Source organism: Malus sylvestris, chromosome 3 (assembly GCF_916048215.2).
Source record: "Malus sylvestris chromosome 3, drMalSylv7.2, whole genome shotgun sequence".
Taxonomy (NCBI): domain Eukaryota; kingdom Viridiplantae; phylum Streptophyta; class Magnoliopsida; order Rosales; family Rosaceae; genus Malus; species Malus sylvestris.
This window is the reverse complement of record NC_062262.1, coordinates 3,264,594-3,281,891: the sequence shown is the minus strand read 5'-3', so window position 1 is coordinate 3,281,891 and position 17,298 is coordinate 3,264,594. Positions and strand designations below refer to the sequence as shown.

The 17,298-nt window shown below is 36.8% G+C and overlaps 3 protein-coding genes across 8 annotated transcripts; all 3 read right to left on the bottom strand.

The window, feature by feature from the left end:
• Nucleotides 1-224: 224 nt before the first annotated feature.
• On the bottom strand, nucleotides 225-1,854 carry LOC126615700 (transcription factor MYB80). 2 transcript variants are annotated; one of them, XM_050283577.1, is made up of 3 exons: nucleotides 1,436-1,854; nucleotides 1,213-1,342; nucleotides 225-1,050 (listed from the first exon to the last, which is right to left on the bottom strand). In XM_050283577.1, the coding sequence occupies exons 1-3, from the start codon at nucleotides 1,566-1,568 to the stop codon at nucleotides 324-326; spliced, it is 990 nt and encodes a 329-aa protein (XP_050139534.1). In that variant the 5' UTR covers nucleotides 1,569-1,854; the 3' UTR covers nucleotides 225-323. The 2 variants fall into 2 exon arrangements, with proteins under 2 accessions (XP_050139534.1, XP_050139533.1); XM_050283576.1 differs by having other exon boundaries at nucleotides 1,213-1,854.
• Nucleotides 1,855-4,524: 2,670 nt separating this feature from the next.
• LOC126615697 (probable amino acid permease 7) lies at nucleotides 4,525-11,148 on the bottom strand. 4 transcript variants are annotated; one of them, XM_050283571.1, is made up of 7 exons: nucleotides 10,827-11,148; nucleotides 9,881-10,114; nucleotides 9,308-9,401; nucleotides 5,687-5,901; nucleotides 5,436-5,569; nucleotides 5,090-5,317; nucleotides 4,525-5,002 (listed from the first exon to the last, which is right to left on the bottom strand). In XM_050283571.1, exons 1-7 carry the CDS (start codon nucleotides 10,888-10,890, stop codon nucleotides 4,601-4,603), a joined length of 1,371 nt encoding a protein of 456 aa, XP_050139528.1. In that variant the 5' UTR covers nucleotides 10,891-11,148; the 3' UTR covers nucleotides 4,525-4,600. The 4 variants fall into 4 exon arrangements, with proteins under 4 accessions (XP_050139528.1, XP_050139529.1, XP_050139530.1 ...); XM_050283572.1 differs by lacking the exon at nucleotides 10,827-11,148 and adding an exon at nucleotides 10,223-10,382; XM_050283573.1 differs by lacking the exon at nucleotides 10,827-11,148 and adding an exon at nucleotides 6,341-6,434 and having other exon boundaries at nucleotides 9,881-10,029.
• A 964-nt stretch (nucleotides 11,149-12,112) lies between these two features.
• On the bottom strand, nucleotides 12,113-16,930 carry LOC126615698 (vacuolar cation/proton exchanger 5-like). Of its 2 annotated transcripts, XM_050283574.1 has the most exons (13): nucleotides 16,727-16,929; nucleotides 15,978-16,140; nucleotides 15,529-15,789; nucleotides 15,387-15,454; nucleotides 15,271-15,299; nucleotides 14,376-14,572; nucleotides 14,081-14,293; nucleotides 13,763-13,897; nucleotides 13,378-13,494; nucleotides 13,250-13,303; nucleotides 12,934-13,050; nucleotides 12,633-12,732; nucleotides 12,113-12,495 (listed from the first exon to the last, which is right to left on the bottom strand). In XM_050283574.1, exons 2-13 carry the CDS (start codon nucleotides 16,011-16,013, stop codon nucleotides 12,473-12,475), a joined length of 1,350 nt encoding a protein of 449 aa, XP_050139531.1. In that variant the 5' UTR covers nucleotides 16,014-16,140; nucleotides 16,727-16,929; the 3' UTR covers nucleotides 12,113-12,472. The 2 variants fall into 2 exon arrangements, with proteins under 2 accessions (XP_050139531.1, XP_050139532.1); XM_050283575.1 differs by lacking the exon at nucleotides 15,978-16,140 and having other exon boundaries at nucleotides 16,727-16,930.
• Nucleotides 16,931-17,298: the final 368 nt, after the last annotated feature.

Sequence of the window (17,298 nt, the reverse complement as noted above, 5' to 3'; positions counted from 1 at the left end):
TTTCGGGGGAGATGCAGCCAGGTTTGGAGAAGCAGGAGGTCGAAGATGAGGCCGTCGTTAGAAACGAAGAGGAGGATGTGAGGAGAATTAAGGGTCCTTAAAAGCACTTGTTTCGCATGATTCATCTTCTTCATCTTCATATTTCGCATGATCCACCATGCAACTCACAGTAAATTATAATTTTCTTTTAACAATATGATCTTTTACCATAATTTATATAATGACCTTATTCACATTATCGTTGTTTGTCACTGTCACAGGAAATTTAAATTTATTTGAACCTATCTTTTAAATTTCCCTCACACACTTGTATAACTTATATATTAAACCATCTGATTCATTAGATCTTCAGATGGTAAATCCCACAAGAGACTATCCGAGTTGAATATGTTGGATGATCCGTTTCTCAGCTCCTTTCTATCCTCGGACTCCTCTCCGTTTTCTTCCACCTCCAGTTTGTCAGCCAACTGGCCCTGCTGGTCCGCCGCCCCCGTGCACGTACTTCCGGTACACAGACTCTGGCTCCACGGCGATCCATCGCCTTCGTTCCCAAACGTGGAATGGCCGTACTGAAATCCAGACATGGGCAAGGGGAAATCACTGCAGTTCACTGTGAAGTTCGCAGATGTTGCTCCAATAGTGTCCATCCAAGGTTTGTTTGAGGTTAACATGTCCGGTTGTTCTTGCATTGCCCTAGATAAACCAATCTTGATCTTTTTGACGGTGTCGAGCTTTTCTTCCTGTTGGCTGTTAATGTACGTGGCAGTGCTGTTTCCCGGCGTTGGATTGGTATGTTGGTGGAAGTCGATGCGCTTCTTCATGAGGAGGTGGAGCATTTCGTCCTTAAAGCAGCCGAGGGCTGCTTCTGCGAGGTGAGCCACCTGCGGCGGTGCTAGTGTGGTTGCAATCTCGGCCATGAGGTGCGAAAAGGGTTTGTGTGTGACGGGGTCGATCCCCATGCCCGATAGCTTCTTCTTCAGCTTGGTGTTCCAGTGATTTTTCACGTCGTTGTCGGTGCGGCCAGGCAGTTGCGCTGCAATCAACGACCATCTGTGACATTTATGAGAGCTGTTATTGCACTTTAAAAAGATTATCTTGCAGTTATTTAATTATAGTGAAAAGAATAAGCAAGGAATGCAAGATGAGTATATTTTAGAGTACTAACAACAATTTCTTTTTGGATCATATTATAGAAAAAGATTAATGAATTACCGGTTGCCAACAACGGAGTGGTACTTGACAATTGTTTGCTCTTCCGCGTCGGAGAATTGGCCGTGCTTAAGGTCCGGGCGAAGGTAGTTCGTCCAACGTAGCCTGCAGCTCTTCCCACATCTTTGTAAACCTTGTAAACCAAATGAAGAACGTTTTAGGAGGGAGGGGCGGAGGGACGGAGAGAGAGAGAGAGAGAGAGAGAGAGCTTTGCAGTTGTAATTACCAGCGTTCTTGGGGATGAGGCGCCAATTACGAGTGCCATGTTGGGCAATGTAGGAAGAGAGCTTGTTATCTTCTTCAGGAGTCCACTGCCCCCTTTTCACGTTGTCCTTCTCACAGCATGGAATCCGACCCATCTCTTTCTCACTCTATCTATCTACTTTTGTAAAAACTCTCACTCCTTAACTTAAAAAAACGCCACTAATAATATTCTTCGTGCGGGAGATTTTCTGAAAAGAAAATGCCAACAATTTTCAGAAAAGAAAAGAAAATCAAGAGAAGGGTTTGAGAGTTGGAGAGCAGTGGAAGTAAACTAAGCTAATTAAGAGAGAGCTAAAACTTTTTTCCTTGATTTTGGTTTGCTAAAAACAAAGAAATGAAAACATTTTCTTGGGGAGTTTTCTTTTTTTTCTAAATTTCTAATATTTGTGAGAGAGTCTACTTCTTGCAGGTTTACCTATTCTCTAATATTCTTTATATATAATGAATGAAAGGTTCAAGTGCATGGCCATGGCCTATTAGGGTTACTGGAAAAAATCCCATCAAAGGCGCATGATTTCATTAAAAAATTCAACGCCATTGAGCGTGTGAGACTTGGCCGGTAGATCACCCACAAGACACCCGGTCAATCCTCTCTCTCTCTCTCTCTCTCTCTCTCTCTCTCTCTCTCTCTCTCTCTCGTTGACTGCACGCACGCATGCATGATGCTTCATCAATGATTTCTGGGTGGCTTTCTGCTCTGCTCAAAAACCTAGTTAAGGTTGTTGCACGTGCGGGTCACGTGTGCATTTCCTACTAGTTTCTTCCAAGCTGTGCGTTCATGTTGTCTGCAACCGTGTGGCTTTGTCTGCAGGAGTTGTCCAAGAATGTTGCGTAATCATGCAATATATGGTTATGGATGACTTCATGTACTTGTTCCTAAAGCTGGTGGAGCTACCAAGATCCTACCTAAATTGATAATTAAATAACCCCTCATAAGAAATATTTTGTTTAGTTTTGATGAATATGTATGGATCATGCAAGCCTCATGTTTACCATTTGTTATAATATTGGGAAATGCTCTCAAATTTTGAAATTGTAACAACGTTCTCAAATAGAACTATTACCGATTTACTGTAGTAAATTAATCTACAACAATGACAACATATGATACTTTCTCTATGCTATGTAATGGATAATTTCGACAACATATTGAGATGCTATCGATGTAATGAAACTATTTGCTACGGTAACATTGTTTTTTGAGATCTACTACTACAATAATATTGCAATATGAGAGCATTGTCCTATATAATATTGGCATTATAGCCAAAATGGTCTATGAGATTAACATAACTTCCCACTTTAGTCCCTGACAATGAAAATTGATAGAAGTGGTCTCTGAGTTTGTTCATTATAAATCATTTGTCATTCCATGAAAAAATAGGGTTGGTTTGACAAAAATACTCTTGAAAAGGTAGTCACATGGTCGCTCACGTGACAATTTAATGATGATATTGATAGATTTTTCACAAAATGACCAAAATGATTTACGGTAGATAAACTCAGGGATTACTTCTATCAATTTTCATTGTCAGAGATCAAAATGATGAGTTATGCCAATTTTAAGATCATTGTGGCTAAAATGCTTATAATATTCTTGTCCCAAATCCCAAAAGTTAAAAAAAAAAAAATTATACCACAAATTGGGCATAGGTTTTAATTATTTAATTATTTGGTTTATCTTGTTTCTACCCTACTTATGGGAGAGAAAATATGTCACACTGATAAATTGGGGTAAGAAAGAGGGAACAATTAAGTTTGCAGCGTTTAGCTCTGATTTAAGATACAGGAGTAGGGATGGGCAACGGTTATGGCGGGCGGGTAACCGCGGTTATTTACCCATAACCGTTTATGCTCATACCCACATAACCGTTTACCCGTTGGGTAATTGCCTAAACGGTTATACCCATACCCATAACCGTTTATAAACGGTTAACCATACCCATAACCGCATACTCATTTAACCGTAACCGTTTAATACTCGTTTACCCATTTACCCTTTTTAACCCGTTTATCTTTTTTTTTTACCATTACCCATTTTTCACCCGTCTACATGTCTTTTAACAACTTGAAAATTAAAAAAAAAATTGTCATATTTTTCTTATTTTTTTTTACAATTAAACACCGTTATAGGTACATTCATCATACATTTCCGTATTTTGATTTTTTAAGTCTTTATACCATTCCAATAATTGAAATAATAGTTTACAGATGATATTTTTAACTGTTACCAATGAAGGTAAATATAATATTTGCTAAGTATTATTGGGTTACAAAAATTGTTTAGAAGACATTTCTGTCAAAGCATTTCTGTCAATTTCACGGTTACCCGCAAAGAATTTAAATTAATTTGGCAAATTTCTTGATGATGAGAATCATCATTCTTGTAGCAGTGTTATTGAGAGAAAGACCGATGAATTCCTTGCTAATTTATTGGGTGCTAAGTATTATTGGATCGAGAACATGGTTTGTGTTACCCATAACCGTTTATTTATCTAAACGGTTACCCATAACCGTAACCGTTTAATTTAAATGGGCGGGTAACCGCGGTTACCCATAACCAATGGGTATTTGCCCATCCCTATATAGGAGTTTGAGGTTTTGGTTTGTGGCCCATGAGTAGAGGTGGAAAATCTATCCATTAGGTTGTTAATGGATAACCGTTATGACCTTTTTAGTGTAATCTCATCATAATATGATGTTGAGATTGGTAGTGGCGATGATGGTGTAATGAGAAATCAAACTTAATATGGGTCTTAATGGTTAACCAATAACAACCCTATGGTGTAATGGAAAATCGAACTTAATATATACTTGCATTAGACAAGCACTTCATAAAATTTTGAGTAGTTAAGAGGTTGATGATATATAAATGGTGAAATCTGCATTTTTACGGTCTTTCTTCTACTTCTTCACAGGATTCGTTTTCGATTGAGCGGTATTAACTCGTTGAAGTTGCTAATGTTTTCAATGTGCTTCATCTAGTCTGAGTGTCAGGTAGAACTACTATATAACCAAGATATATAAGCTGGATATTTGCTCAGTGGAATCTTATTTTGTAACTTGCAATGGAAACAATAAAATTTTGTAATATTTTGAAGGAAATTACAATATTCTCTGTACTTCCCTAGCTAAGTTTGGCACTAATAAGTCCTTCAACTGATCCAATCACACCCACAACCGTCACAAGAAAGCAAATGAAACTAAATATCCTTAGAACAATCCATTTTTTTGTCCAAGCCCCGATTCTCTTTTGTACAAAGTACATTTCAACAGGGAAATATATAGCCAAAGGCCAAAAGTTTAAGGCCCCTAAAACTCCCAAAACCTGGTTGAAGTAAGGAAATATCATCGCAATTGCGGTAGTTGATACAACGTAAACAGTTCGGAAACACAGCCTGAAGGGATTCACTTGAAATCTTGGCAACAATGGGATTTTGATGGAGTAAAAGTTGTTCACAAATCCGCTGTTTGGGTATTTCTTCCTGGACCATCTCTCAGCAACTGCAAATACTGGTTGACTGTATACCTGCAAGATGAAACATGTGAAACGTACGTGATTACAAGAGATTGAAAAGTGGTCGAATTTGAAAATTTTGATATTATTTTATAGTACCTGATATCCTCCCACCAAATGAAGAACAATGCAAGCATTAGCAAAATCAATGAGCCAGTAGGGTTCGTAGAATCCGAATCCTGTCAAGAGGTTCCCGGGCGTGTCATTCCCAAAGGCGGCGTATCCAAAGCATCCACAGCAGAGGTAGAAGAAGGTTGTGACAAATATGGCAATCATTGAGGCCTTCTTCATTGTCTGATTTTCTGGTGGAGGGGACTTCAAAGTATCCTTTGATTTAACAGATATCACACAATCCAACGTTAATTAGCTTCTAAAGTTGATCAGAATTTCGTACGGTTTTAATCAGATTTCTTTTTTGCTTGTGAAAAGATTATAGAAAACCAACCTGAATTTCAAGAAGAATAATAGAGTACGGATAGGCAAAAGCGATGTCTCCAAGTGCTTGGAAGACTAACCATAATTTATCAGCAACATTAGAGGTTGGGACTCCTGCCAGACTTCCTTGAATCCTCCCATTTTCTGCAATTAATAAACACATTTTAAAAATCAAACTTCCGGGTCTTCATTTATTTCTTATTCTGAAGAATGAGGCCGGAAGGTTTGGTGAAAAGAAGCTGGAAAATCCGAAGCGAATACCTATTGCTTTCGCCATGCCGAGGCCAAGTCCAATGAAAGAGTAGGTAAACGACATGATTGCTGCAACAACTGATAGCCATTCCATGTTGTGGAAATCTGGTATTTGTGACACTACAATCTGGACAAGTCCAAATAGCATCATGTACAAACCAGTTCCATATTGACAGGAAGCTTCATGCCCTTCTTTGTGATAGCAGTTTGATCTCTGAATGGCTCTACAAAATAGAATACAAAATTTAATATGTATCGTCTTTCCGAAGTTTAATTCTGTTGGAAAGAAGTGTAAGCATCATTATACGAGTATAATCTAGGAGAATATGCATAAACAAAACTCGTTACAAACTCTTCATTAAAAAAAAATAAAATAAAATAGAAGCGGGGAACAAACAATAAGTCGTACACACAACATGGTTTAGTGGTCATCCTTCCAGTACTATTTTGATTAAAATTTTATAACCGGTTCTGTTTGTGCATGTTTTCCAAGAATCGTAGTGAAGGTTAATCTTATTCACTAATATATGAGAGAGTTAGAAATTAAAAAGCATAAACTAAAACTCCCAACGCATAAATACTAGTAATGTTCTTATAGCAGGGGCTGAAACAAAACCAAGCAACACGAAAAACACAGCATTCAGTAGGGAAGCTAGTTAATACCTCATACTGGTTGCAGTGGTAATCACATAAGCAATACCAGTTCCAAACATGCTGAAATATAGAAGGAAACCACAAAACCAGGTCTTTTTTCTACCTGAACTATCACTGAACTACATCAGAATCCCACGTTAAAAGAATCCAATCTATTAGAAACATATCCTAAACAGAAGACTATGCAGAACAAAAAGATCCAAAAAGGGAGGTTTTCGGTGTTTTACTATTGAGATTCACTTTCACAGCATTCATGTAAGATTTGTTTCGAGTTCCGGTGATAGGATCAGGAGACCGGTAACAATCCGAAAGGAGGAAGGAAGAAATGTAGGTGACAATCGCAAAACTAAGCAGACAAACTGGCCCTCCAATCCAGCCTAGCTGTGCAGTACTCCATGCCAAAGACAGAACTCCAGATCCAATCACAGCAGTGATGATATGAGCCACACAACTCCATAGAGTTCCTGATTAATTGATGAGTTTCTCACCAGAAACTATGTAAGTTCAAGACCAAATGATACAGTAAGCTCGAGAGCGATTTTCACGCTCCAAATTTAGCTGCATGCACTCCATACTGAATATTATATAATTTTTTCCACATCCACATAACGAGTGCATGAAGCTAAAAGATAAGTATTAAAACCGCTAGCTTACGCTTAATTAAATTAGACTAAGATAAGTTTACCAGTTCTTAGTGGATGGCCATCATCATCACAGGAACCAGTATTAGCTAACTCAAGAGGGTGTTGGACTGCCATACTTATCAGACTAGCAGTTGGAACCTAGGAACTTCCTAATTTCCAAACCTTAATTTACACTTGGATTTTCCATTTCTCTCTCTCTAATTCATACTTGGCTTTACTATATGTAGCTTTGCGAGCACAGCTTGACTCCTTAATTTAAGGATTCATCTCTTTTCTTACATGTAAATCACAAACTAACACGTATACTAAAGTTTATTTGTTAAAAGCACAAAAAAGAAGAAATTTATACAATGTATCAAATTATGATTTGTCTGTAAAATAAAACAGAGACTTTCACGAAAAAGATTCCTCTAAGCCTACTTTGATGTGTAAAAAGAAACAGAGATTTCCACGGAAAAGATTTCTCATACTTTGAGAAATGGATAATGTATCTTATTTTAACCTTCTCAATAATTGGACAAATGGGCCTATCAATCATGTTCATCTTTTACCCGTTTTCTAACTTTGGTCCTCACATTATTTTTAATTGATTCCTAGTACATGACTTTGCCTTTTCAGAATCAGAGGTGAGTGGGTTGGTGGTCAGTCCCCTTCTCAAGCAAACAAATTGCTTGGAAAGTATGTGGTCTTTCTCAATTGAAAGCACTCCGATTATACATGTGGCCAATGAACCAAAAAAGGCTGTGATATAATAATTTTCATCTAAAAACTTGCTGACGTTGCTACGATACTCCGAAGTTTTGGATATTCCGTTACTAAACGTCTCATTTGGGTTTCATCGTCTTTGTCAAGTAAGCAAACCATTGACAGCCTTCCCCACCTTCTCCCTCACCGGCGTTGGCTCCATCCAACAACCAGGTGGAGCTACGGTGGAGTCAATTTAACACTCGTGGTTGCTGCATACGCGAATCGGCGCACACAACATATAGAAATCAACACCGAATTATTGATTAACGAGTAGATTTGTTTGCATTAGTAGATAGAAGTCAGTAATTCGTGGACGACTACTCGTAGCAAAACCCTAACCCACATGTAATGAGTTTGTAGTTTTTCTAACACGAGCATCTCCCTCCTTTTTTTCTCATGTCAAGTTGATATGTGTTTGCATCAACTTTATTATGTCAAGCTTGTCCTCACATTGCAGAAATTGCTAGGTCGGTTTCAGAGGCTCCAAATTATTGTCAATTTCAAGTCCGCCTTGGCAATTGGCCTCTTTTGCTTTGTTGCTTTATGCTATGTTTCGTCACTCTATCATTTCATGTCTAGATCCCTACGCTCTAGTCGGCGAGAAAATTTGAGTAGAGGTGCACAATCACCCGATATGAGAGTTGTTCTAATCAGATATCTCTGCCGAATATTTTCTCCTAATCGGCTCAAGTTGGATTTTAGCTTTCTGGATTTTGACCTACACCATTCTAATCTACCTTACGCTTAAAAACCCTTTTGTTGCCTCTGATACAAAATATTTTTCAGTGTGCCGGCTGGAAACACGACCCCATACATCAAGTTTTATAATACAAATGGTTGGATAATCTCTTACCACTTATATTATAACACTTACTAGATCAAATCATGTCCCTACACACTAACAAACACTCCATTATGGGGCCCAAGAAAGGTTGTGAGGGTATTGGCCCAGATGTACAAGAATAGCCTGGCCCAGCAGAAAATGAGTTGTATGGCTCATTTTCAATTGGATTATGGTCCAGTATGTTAAGCAACTTGACCCAATTTATTTTTTTCAAAAAATGGGATCATAAACCCAAGTGACTCGTATGATTTTGGTATAGAATAACTCTTTCTTTAATCTTTTCGCACAACCTTGTTTAATTATATTTGTTGTTTCTATTTAATTTATTCAATCTGATAGTCAGATTAAAGATCAATGTGTGAGGTGCTAAAAAGATTGTGAAAATCACCTCTCTTGATTTTCACCCAAACTTAGGAGAGAAATTTTGCGTGTGACTGTAGCATGCGGCCTCTCTTGATCTATCTATCTATGGGCATGAAGGAGAGAAAAGAAAATATATACGATCTTTTATCGTGTGTGACCGCACAGTCATGTGATATGACAAGTAGACGCTAAAATTTTTCCAAACTAATTATTGTGTGTGACCGCACAGTTATATGATCTGACAGGCGCTAGAATTTTTTCAAACACAGGACTTAAAGCATGCAAACAATCATTCAATTAAATCACGTTGAATTTTGCAAGATAAGTCCCACAAGAAAAAAAAAGCAATAAGCAGATTAAGGTTTGACAAGGACTTACTTGACGCTGCTAGCAGCTGTAATAACGTAAGCGATTCCACAGCCATACAAGCTCTCGTGTACAAATATTGCACACACTGTTTTACTCTTCTCTCCTAAAATTCAATCATACACACGTCAAAATTAAAACTCTGTATACGATATACACATAAATCATGTTACAAGAAATTGAGTGACTCTAAAATGTCCTTTACTACTTAACATGTGGGCGATTGCCCTATCATTCACAATCTTATTACAGTATAACTAGTTCCCGTTTTTCAACAAAATGAGAAAAGATTCAAAAAAGAATGACGACTTTTACACTCTTAGTTTGTCCATTTGCTCTCCTTCCGGTTGATCCTATACTTTGGTAATTGATATTTGAAGAAAGAAAAGAAAAAAGCGAAAAGAAATAGGTGCAAATGGACAAAAATGAGAGTGAAGAAATCGCCACCCAACAAATGCATGCCACATACCCTACGTCTCATAAGGTCTATACATATTTTGATCAAAATTGACAATGGGATGCTAGAAAGATCACAAAAATAAAAGTTAGAGAGTATATTTATAGAGGAGGGTTAGAAATGCTAACCTAGGTAGACCTTGACAGCTTCCATGTAGGATCCGACTCTCGTCGGGCTATCGGATTCCGGGAATCGGTAGCAGTCGGAGAGGAGGTTGTTGGAAAGAATGGTGACTGAAGCAAAGACAATCATAAGCAATGGACCTGCAATCCACCCCAGCTGAGCCACACTCCATGCAAGAGATAATACTCCTGCTCCTATTACGCCTGTTATAATATGTGCTACTGCAGTCCATATGGTTCCTGTACATAACAAAAGTTCATATCAAAATTAACGCCTCCGCATCATTATATTTTGGTTCAACTTCGACGGCACGGGGGAAATTTATTAAAGAAGCAAAAGAGAAATACCTCGATAGCTAAGATAAGGGGGTCAAGAACCAAAACCCCTAAGAAAACTCTAAAAAACGCTAATTCGGATGCTAAGACAAGTTTCATGAGTAGAGAGAGAGATTTGTAAACACTGAGGGATGCTACCATAGCGTCCCAAATCAATAATACAAATACATGAATAAGACATTCAAAGTTTGGAGAAAAAGATCACAAGCATCATGTTTGTTGAGGGAGGAATTAGGACCACTAGGGGTTGGTTGTTCACACTCCCCACAACTGCCAATCAAACCTACCCAAAAACTACAACCTACCCAACTAATTAGACAGAACCACCAGAACTTGTCATGTGAAAGCTCTACAAGCTCTAAACATGGAACCTCTGAGTCCTCTGGTTTCAAATTTCTTTTGTTTCCTTCAACGACTATCGTCCATGAAATTTCTACCTCATGATCTACTCCAACAATACAAAGATCAAGTGTCGCTAAACCAAACGGCCACGTGCAACTTGTCAACAAATCTATTACTTCCCTTGGTGCTAACAGATTTCCTTGCAGCAAAATCTAACTGCATATGCATAAATTCAAAAAAAATTGTCAGAAAAATTGGGATGAGTTGAGATTACCTGTTCTTTTGAGAGGTTGGAGCAACGGTAGCTGCTGATCTTCTGCTGCTTCACCACCACCCATCTCTCTCCCCCCTCAAAACTTTGACAGATGAAAACTTGTCAAAATAATGGAGGCACAAATAAACAGATTGGCATGCAGCTCAAAAACAAGGTATAAATTTTGCATGTCTCAGAAAATTAGGCAGATATATATGTCATCTTGCTGCAGTACGCAGATCAAACAAGTCAAAGAAATGAAAGAAACAATTAGAACTGTTTTTCTTTTCTGGTGAGGCAAAAAGTTTGACAGTTTGGTACGAACTAAACAAGTTGTTGGCATCCAATTCATCCGTGCAACGATTATTCATCTATATTTTGAAAAATAGTTTATGTACACATTTTCTCTCCTTATGCACGTATACTTATTTTTAGTCTTAAAAGTGAATAAGAAATAAAGAGCGAGTGGAAATCATTTCGCATTACTCTTTTAAAAAATTAATAACCTCTATCAAAACTTGCTTTTATTCAAAAACTCTTGGACAACTTTTTATTATTATCAAGGGCATTTTTCTTATTATTAAGGATATTTTTATTAATTTAAAATCCTTGTAAAGTGTGACTCCTTATTTGTTTTTTGTCGAAATAAAAAATATTGCTAATAATAGAAGAAAATTGTCTAAATGTTTTTAGATGAAGAAAAGTTTTGTGAGTTTGTTAAATTTCTAAAACTAAGGGGGATGGTGTTTTCTAGCCACTTCCAATTCACAATCCAAAGTCGAATAATATATTCAAAGCCGTTATGTACAAGCAATAAGAAAATTAGAGATGTATCTACAAAATATTCAAAGCCGTTATGTACAAGCAACAAGAAAATTAAAGATGTATCAACAAAATGTCAAAACTCAAAAGGGCAATACAATCATAGTACGGCTCCGATTAAGCTTTGAATCAACTAATAATCGGAGTTTTAAGCTTTTGAATTTAAACTAATATAATCTTGGAGTTAATATATATTTGGTCATCACAGCTCCTCAAAATTAGGACGTTAGGAGAGCAAAACTTTTAGCCAAAATAGTATTTGAAATTAGCATAACTCCTCACTTTGATCTCTGACAATAATAATCGATAAAAGTGGTTCTTGAGTTTATCTATCTTAAATCATTTTGATCATCCCGTGAAAAATTTGCCAATATCTTTATTAAGTGGAGAAGTTAGTTTGACAAAAAAACCTTTAAAGGTGGTCACATGGTCGTTTACTTGACCATTTAACGAATATATTAACATATTTTTCATAAGTCACCATAGACAAACTCAAGAACCACTTGTATATCAATTTTCATTAACATGAAATAAAATGAGAATTTGCGCCTTGACCACTCTCCCCCTCATCTTATGTCAAGGTTTACATCCAAGCCAACATATATTCATTGTACAAAACAAGCAGAAGTTGGCCGAAAACAAAAACCAGTCGAAAACTCGTATATATGTACAAACAGAAAGATGACCCCAAATCATTTGCAGATCCGATCCAGCTTAAGAATCAACAGCTTCATTGACTTATGTATGAACTACATATCATCTCCAATATCGCATCTCATTCTGCACGTAGACGTCCTCGAACAGGCTCATCTTCTATTTATAGTCATCTTCAACAGCTTCCATGTTCACGTTTTTACTTGCGTTTCCCCTCCAAGATTACACAAAAATATGTAAAGGACAAACTTTCCGTACTCTTCCAGTAGACAGCATGTCGTCGATACAGTATGAATCATTCAATTTACACAAAAGAGGGCGAGGTCTCCAGCAGCTAGAAGGGGGGCATACCTGCTGCCGGAGAAGGATCTACGTGAACAAAGAAACTTGCCGCAACTATCAGATAACAAAGAATAAGCATCAACCCTTTGAAGTAATTAGAAGTTCCCTCCTGCAAACAAAGCCAAGATCAACAAAAAGAGAATGTAATGTTGAAAACGAAATTATCAAATGGAAAGATAACAATGAGCACAAGATAGTGAAAAAAGAGATGATCATTCAAAATTTAAAGCTCTTCAGCTATTCAGACAAATTGACTTCAAAAAAGACATTACGTGGTTTTGTTCTCAATCTCAGGGATTGGAATGCATACCTGCAGCAAGAAGGCTACAACTAAGACAGTTATGAAAAGTGTTGCCGTCTCAAAAAGCTGAAAGTTCAAGTCCATAGGGCGTCCCATAATCCACCCAACAACCACGCAGAAAGGAATCTGCAATAACCAAAACAAAAAGTTTATTAAGTATTTATATATGAGAAATAGAAAAGCATGATTCTGAATTATTATTATTATTATAATTAACCTGAATCATTAACAGGTATAAATGCGGATGACAGTATACAACAAAATATAGACATCGTTTTATTAGAAACATGATAATGACATTAAAAACTTTCAGATAAGTACCCACCCCAAACATGGATATTTGCGTTGACGACCCTATTGCCACTCCCAAAGAAATGTCCTGCAGAAAAATTCATGGTTATTGGAACACAAAGTAAGAGAAACCACAAGAAGTCAACAAAGTTTGAGACTTACAAGCTTGTCCTTCATGGCAAACATAATAGCACTGGCATGCTCTGCAGCATTACCCACAATTGGGAGCAAAATAACGCTGATAAATGAAATTGGCATGTTCCATGCTATAGATGCTCCCTACAAAACAACCATCCAACGTCAAAGCTCATCAATCATATATATATACGCATGACAACGTGTGCCAAACTTCCACCATACTCTGATCCCACCGATTTTTTTTTTTCCAACCCATTGAAATATTTGAAAATTAATCACTTGCAATCTGCAAAGCAACAACTACTCACATTGACCAATAACAAGTATAAAAGGCAGCAGAGAGAGGGAAAATTGAAACTTTATTAAGATGTATAATCTAAAAAACCCAAGTACAAAATCTTCTAATTACCTCTATGGCGTTAACTAAATATTCCGATACGATTGAGATCCAAGCAGTCATTATTGATAGCCAAATTATTGATTCCCATTTAGAGATCTCAGGAGCTTCATCGTCATCTGCGTTCTCTTCATTCTGAATCCCTTCCTGAGTTCATACCGTACATACCACCACAAAATTCAATATGGTGCGAAAACAGTCACAATTTCTAAGCCAAATGATGAAATAAGACACAAATTAAAACATGAACCATACTAATAACAACTACGAGGATGATAAATATAAAAGGAACTTATTTACGCACAAAAAGAAAAGAAAAACTCAGCTAACCTCATTTAAAGGCACATATTGATTATGCCGACTCTTTAACTGGAAGAAAAGAAAAGCAGCATATGCCAGGAGCATGATACAGCTGCTAAATCTTGAAAGTGCCAACTCTGACTTCCCGAAATTAACCTCAGTGTGAGTGTAGTGCAAGACAGCTGGAAAAAGTAGGCCCATGACTGCCATTAGCAGCAAGCCAGAGTTCACAACAGCAGTTGCCTGCCCAATATACATAAGATTCAGAATGAAAGATAAAGGAATTGGAAATTCTAGAGGAAAAGAAGAGAGCCGATATATTTACCTTGTTAAACACCTGTTCTTTCTCTTGAAAAACAAGCCCACCACTGAAGAATGCACAACCAAGCACCAGCAACATGTTTGACAGAATAGAGCCTAATAACGACTGCTGAACAACGCGTAACATTCCACGTTTCAGTGCATAAATTGATATAATCAGTTCTGTTGCATTTCCAAAAGTAGCATTTAAAAGACCCCCAACTGCAAGTTCCAATTTGATATATCAAAAACTGAGCCAAGAAGGAAAAGTTGTCACCGACCATTTTATAAGACAATAGTCACAATACACTAGGACAGCAATTATACAAGACTAAATACTCGATGCTTCTGGCCCAAGTATCAATGTGAGTTTGACGATCACCGTAGCACACAACAGTTTTTATAACAAAAGGCAAAACAATTATGTAAAGTGTGTATATATAAATATATATACATACATATATATTATCTATGCATATTGCATGCGCATATAAAAGTGGAGAATTTCATAATAGCCTTCCAGCACCTTAATCAATATCCTACATGAAGCTGAATTCCTTCAGAAAAAATGAAAGCAAGGAGATAACCAGACTATGAAAAAGACATGCATTTCTTTTATTACATAGAAATGCATATATTGCAGATTTCAATCCATATTTAAAATGTGGCTGGAAATAATAAGATAAAGATCCTTTCCTCATCACATCAAGTATGCAACCTAGATAATTTTTTATGATTTTCAGCAAGATAACTTTTGTTTTCTTTTCAGCAATATCAAGCAAAGTCAACTCCCAGTCAGATAAAACCACATTTAGATTGCAAACTCTCGTATACAAATTGAGCAATTTGATTCAATGAACCAAAAAGGATTAAGAGGTAGAAAGTAACTGATCATGCACAAAAAAACAAGAATACATTACCAGTAGCTCCAGTATAGAATGCCAGCTGCCTATAAAAGCAAAGATGAGGTTGACTTAGCTTCTCAAAATTTCAAGCTAGTAGGATATAGAAAGAAGAGAGGGAAAATAGTACTTACTCAGTAGCATAACCCAAACGCTCAGCTAAAGGTGTTATACCCAACAAGCTCAAAACAAAGACCCAACCCTGTAATTCATATCCATAAATTAGATACAAAATTGAACGGTGTAATGAGCCAGGAAGGGGGAGTTGCAACTCACATTATGGCCGGTTAGCTTATAGACAAGTATCGCTAGCGGCCCAAAAGGCATAAGCAAGTTCAGTTTAGTTGAGAAAACAACAGTCTTTATGCTTCTATAAACAGTATTCCTCCACACTTTATCACCGCTAGCTTGTGAACCTCCTGAAAACGAACATTCTCCCACTGCTTCAATAGAACGTGTCTTTTGAGCCTCTGTCTTTGGAGTAAAAAGACTCTCATCCTCAAACTCATGTATTGGTCCGTTACCCAGTGATTCCATCTGTTACAAGAAACACCATAACATTCAAAACCATCACTTCAAAAGCTTATTCCCAGTGCCTATGGCGAAATAACATTACGTTAGTTCTTTTGAGTAATGCTGTGGAAAAAGAAATAATGCATAAACGGAAATAAATGGACTGCTGCAGGACAAATTTTTAGTCATCAGAGAAAGAAAATTAAACTCACTTCAAGTTGAGACTGGATTCCAGGCTTATAATTCATCGTCTTTTATTAAATACGCAATGATTCATCCACACGAAGAAAATGGCATCCATGCACCAAGTTCTTAGTGAGCATTTCTCAAATATGAGACAAGATGTTTCAAAATGTTGGAGCCAAGCTTGATATACTGCAAACAATTGAACAATAAAAAAAAAAACTGAAACTTACCTCATAAACACAATTAAATCCCTAAAACAACAACTCAAAAATGGTTACGAAAATCGCCACAAATCAAACTTTAAAGTTTGTTCCTTCCACGTTGAAACTGCATTCTCAATCCCAATGTTCCAATTACAAGACTCCATTTCATCCGTATAACAACAGAAAACGCGGAAACAAAAACTGGGTTGCAATCAGAATACGAACTTTCACTGCGTTTTGAAAGAAACCCAATAAAATTCTCAGGATTAACAAAAAAAAATATGCTCAAAACGAAAGTTGGGTAGGAATCAAAACACGAAATTTTAACTCGGTTTTCAAAGAAACCCAATAAAATTCCCAGAACTAACACGAAAAAAATGCTGAAACAGAAACTGGGTTGAAATCAAAACACGAAATTGAAACTGGGTTTTTACAGAATTCAAACAAAACCATCAATACTCAAATGGGAATCTGAGTAAAGCAGTAACCTTAATCTTGCCAAATTCAAACAATCCCATGAACAAATACAGAAGAAAAAGAAATTAACAAAAAAAGAAATAAGAAAGTAATACCTAGCAAATCAATCCAAATCTCCGGGTCGCTGGTTTTCCTCTTTGATTATTATTTTTGGGTTTTTTTTTCCTCCTTGTGGGCGGACTAATTGGAAGATTGGATCTTTATGCTCCTCTTGAACCAAACTGTTTCGTGAAGCACAACTTTGGTTACGCCAGCGCACTCTCCCCGCAACCGCGTCGATAAAACAACCCAGTGGTTTTGGACAAAACGCGGGTCGTTTGTATTTAGAACTCAAAATCAATTCCACTAAAAATATTTTCAATCATTTTAAAAACATTTACAAACGAACTCTAATAAATATTATGTTACGTATTCAGAATGATATTTCTCATTTTAAAAACGAGAAAAAGAAAAGGTAGTATACAGACCTTTCTCATTCTGTTTAAAATTGAGTATACTAAATTTTTTATTTAGTGACATTTTTTCCTTGAATATTTGATGAGGTGGGTTAGTCTACTAACATTATGGGCTACCCATAAAAATGTGGTTCAATTTCGCTTTGGATGAGAATCGAACTTAAGACTTTCCACTTACAAATAAAGAGGAATATTATTAGACTATAGTAATA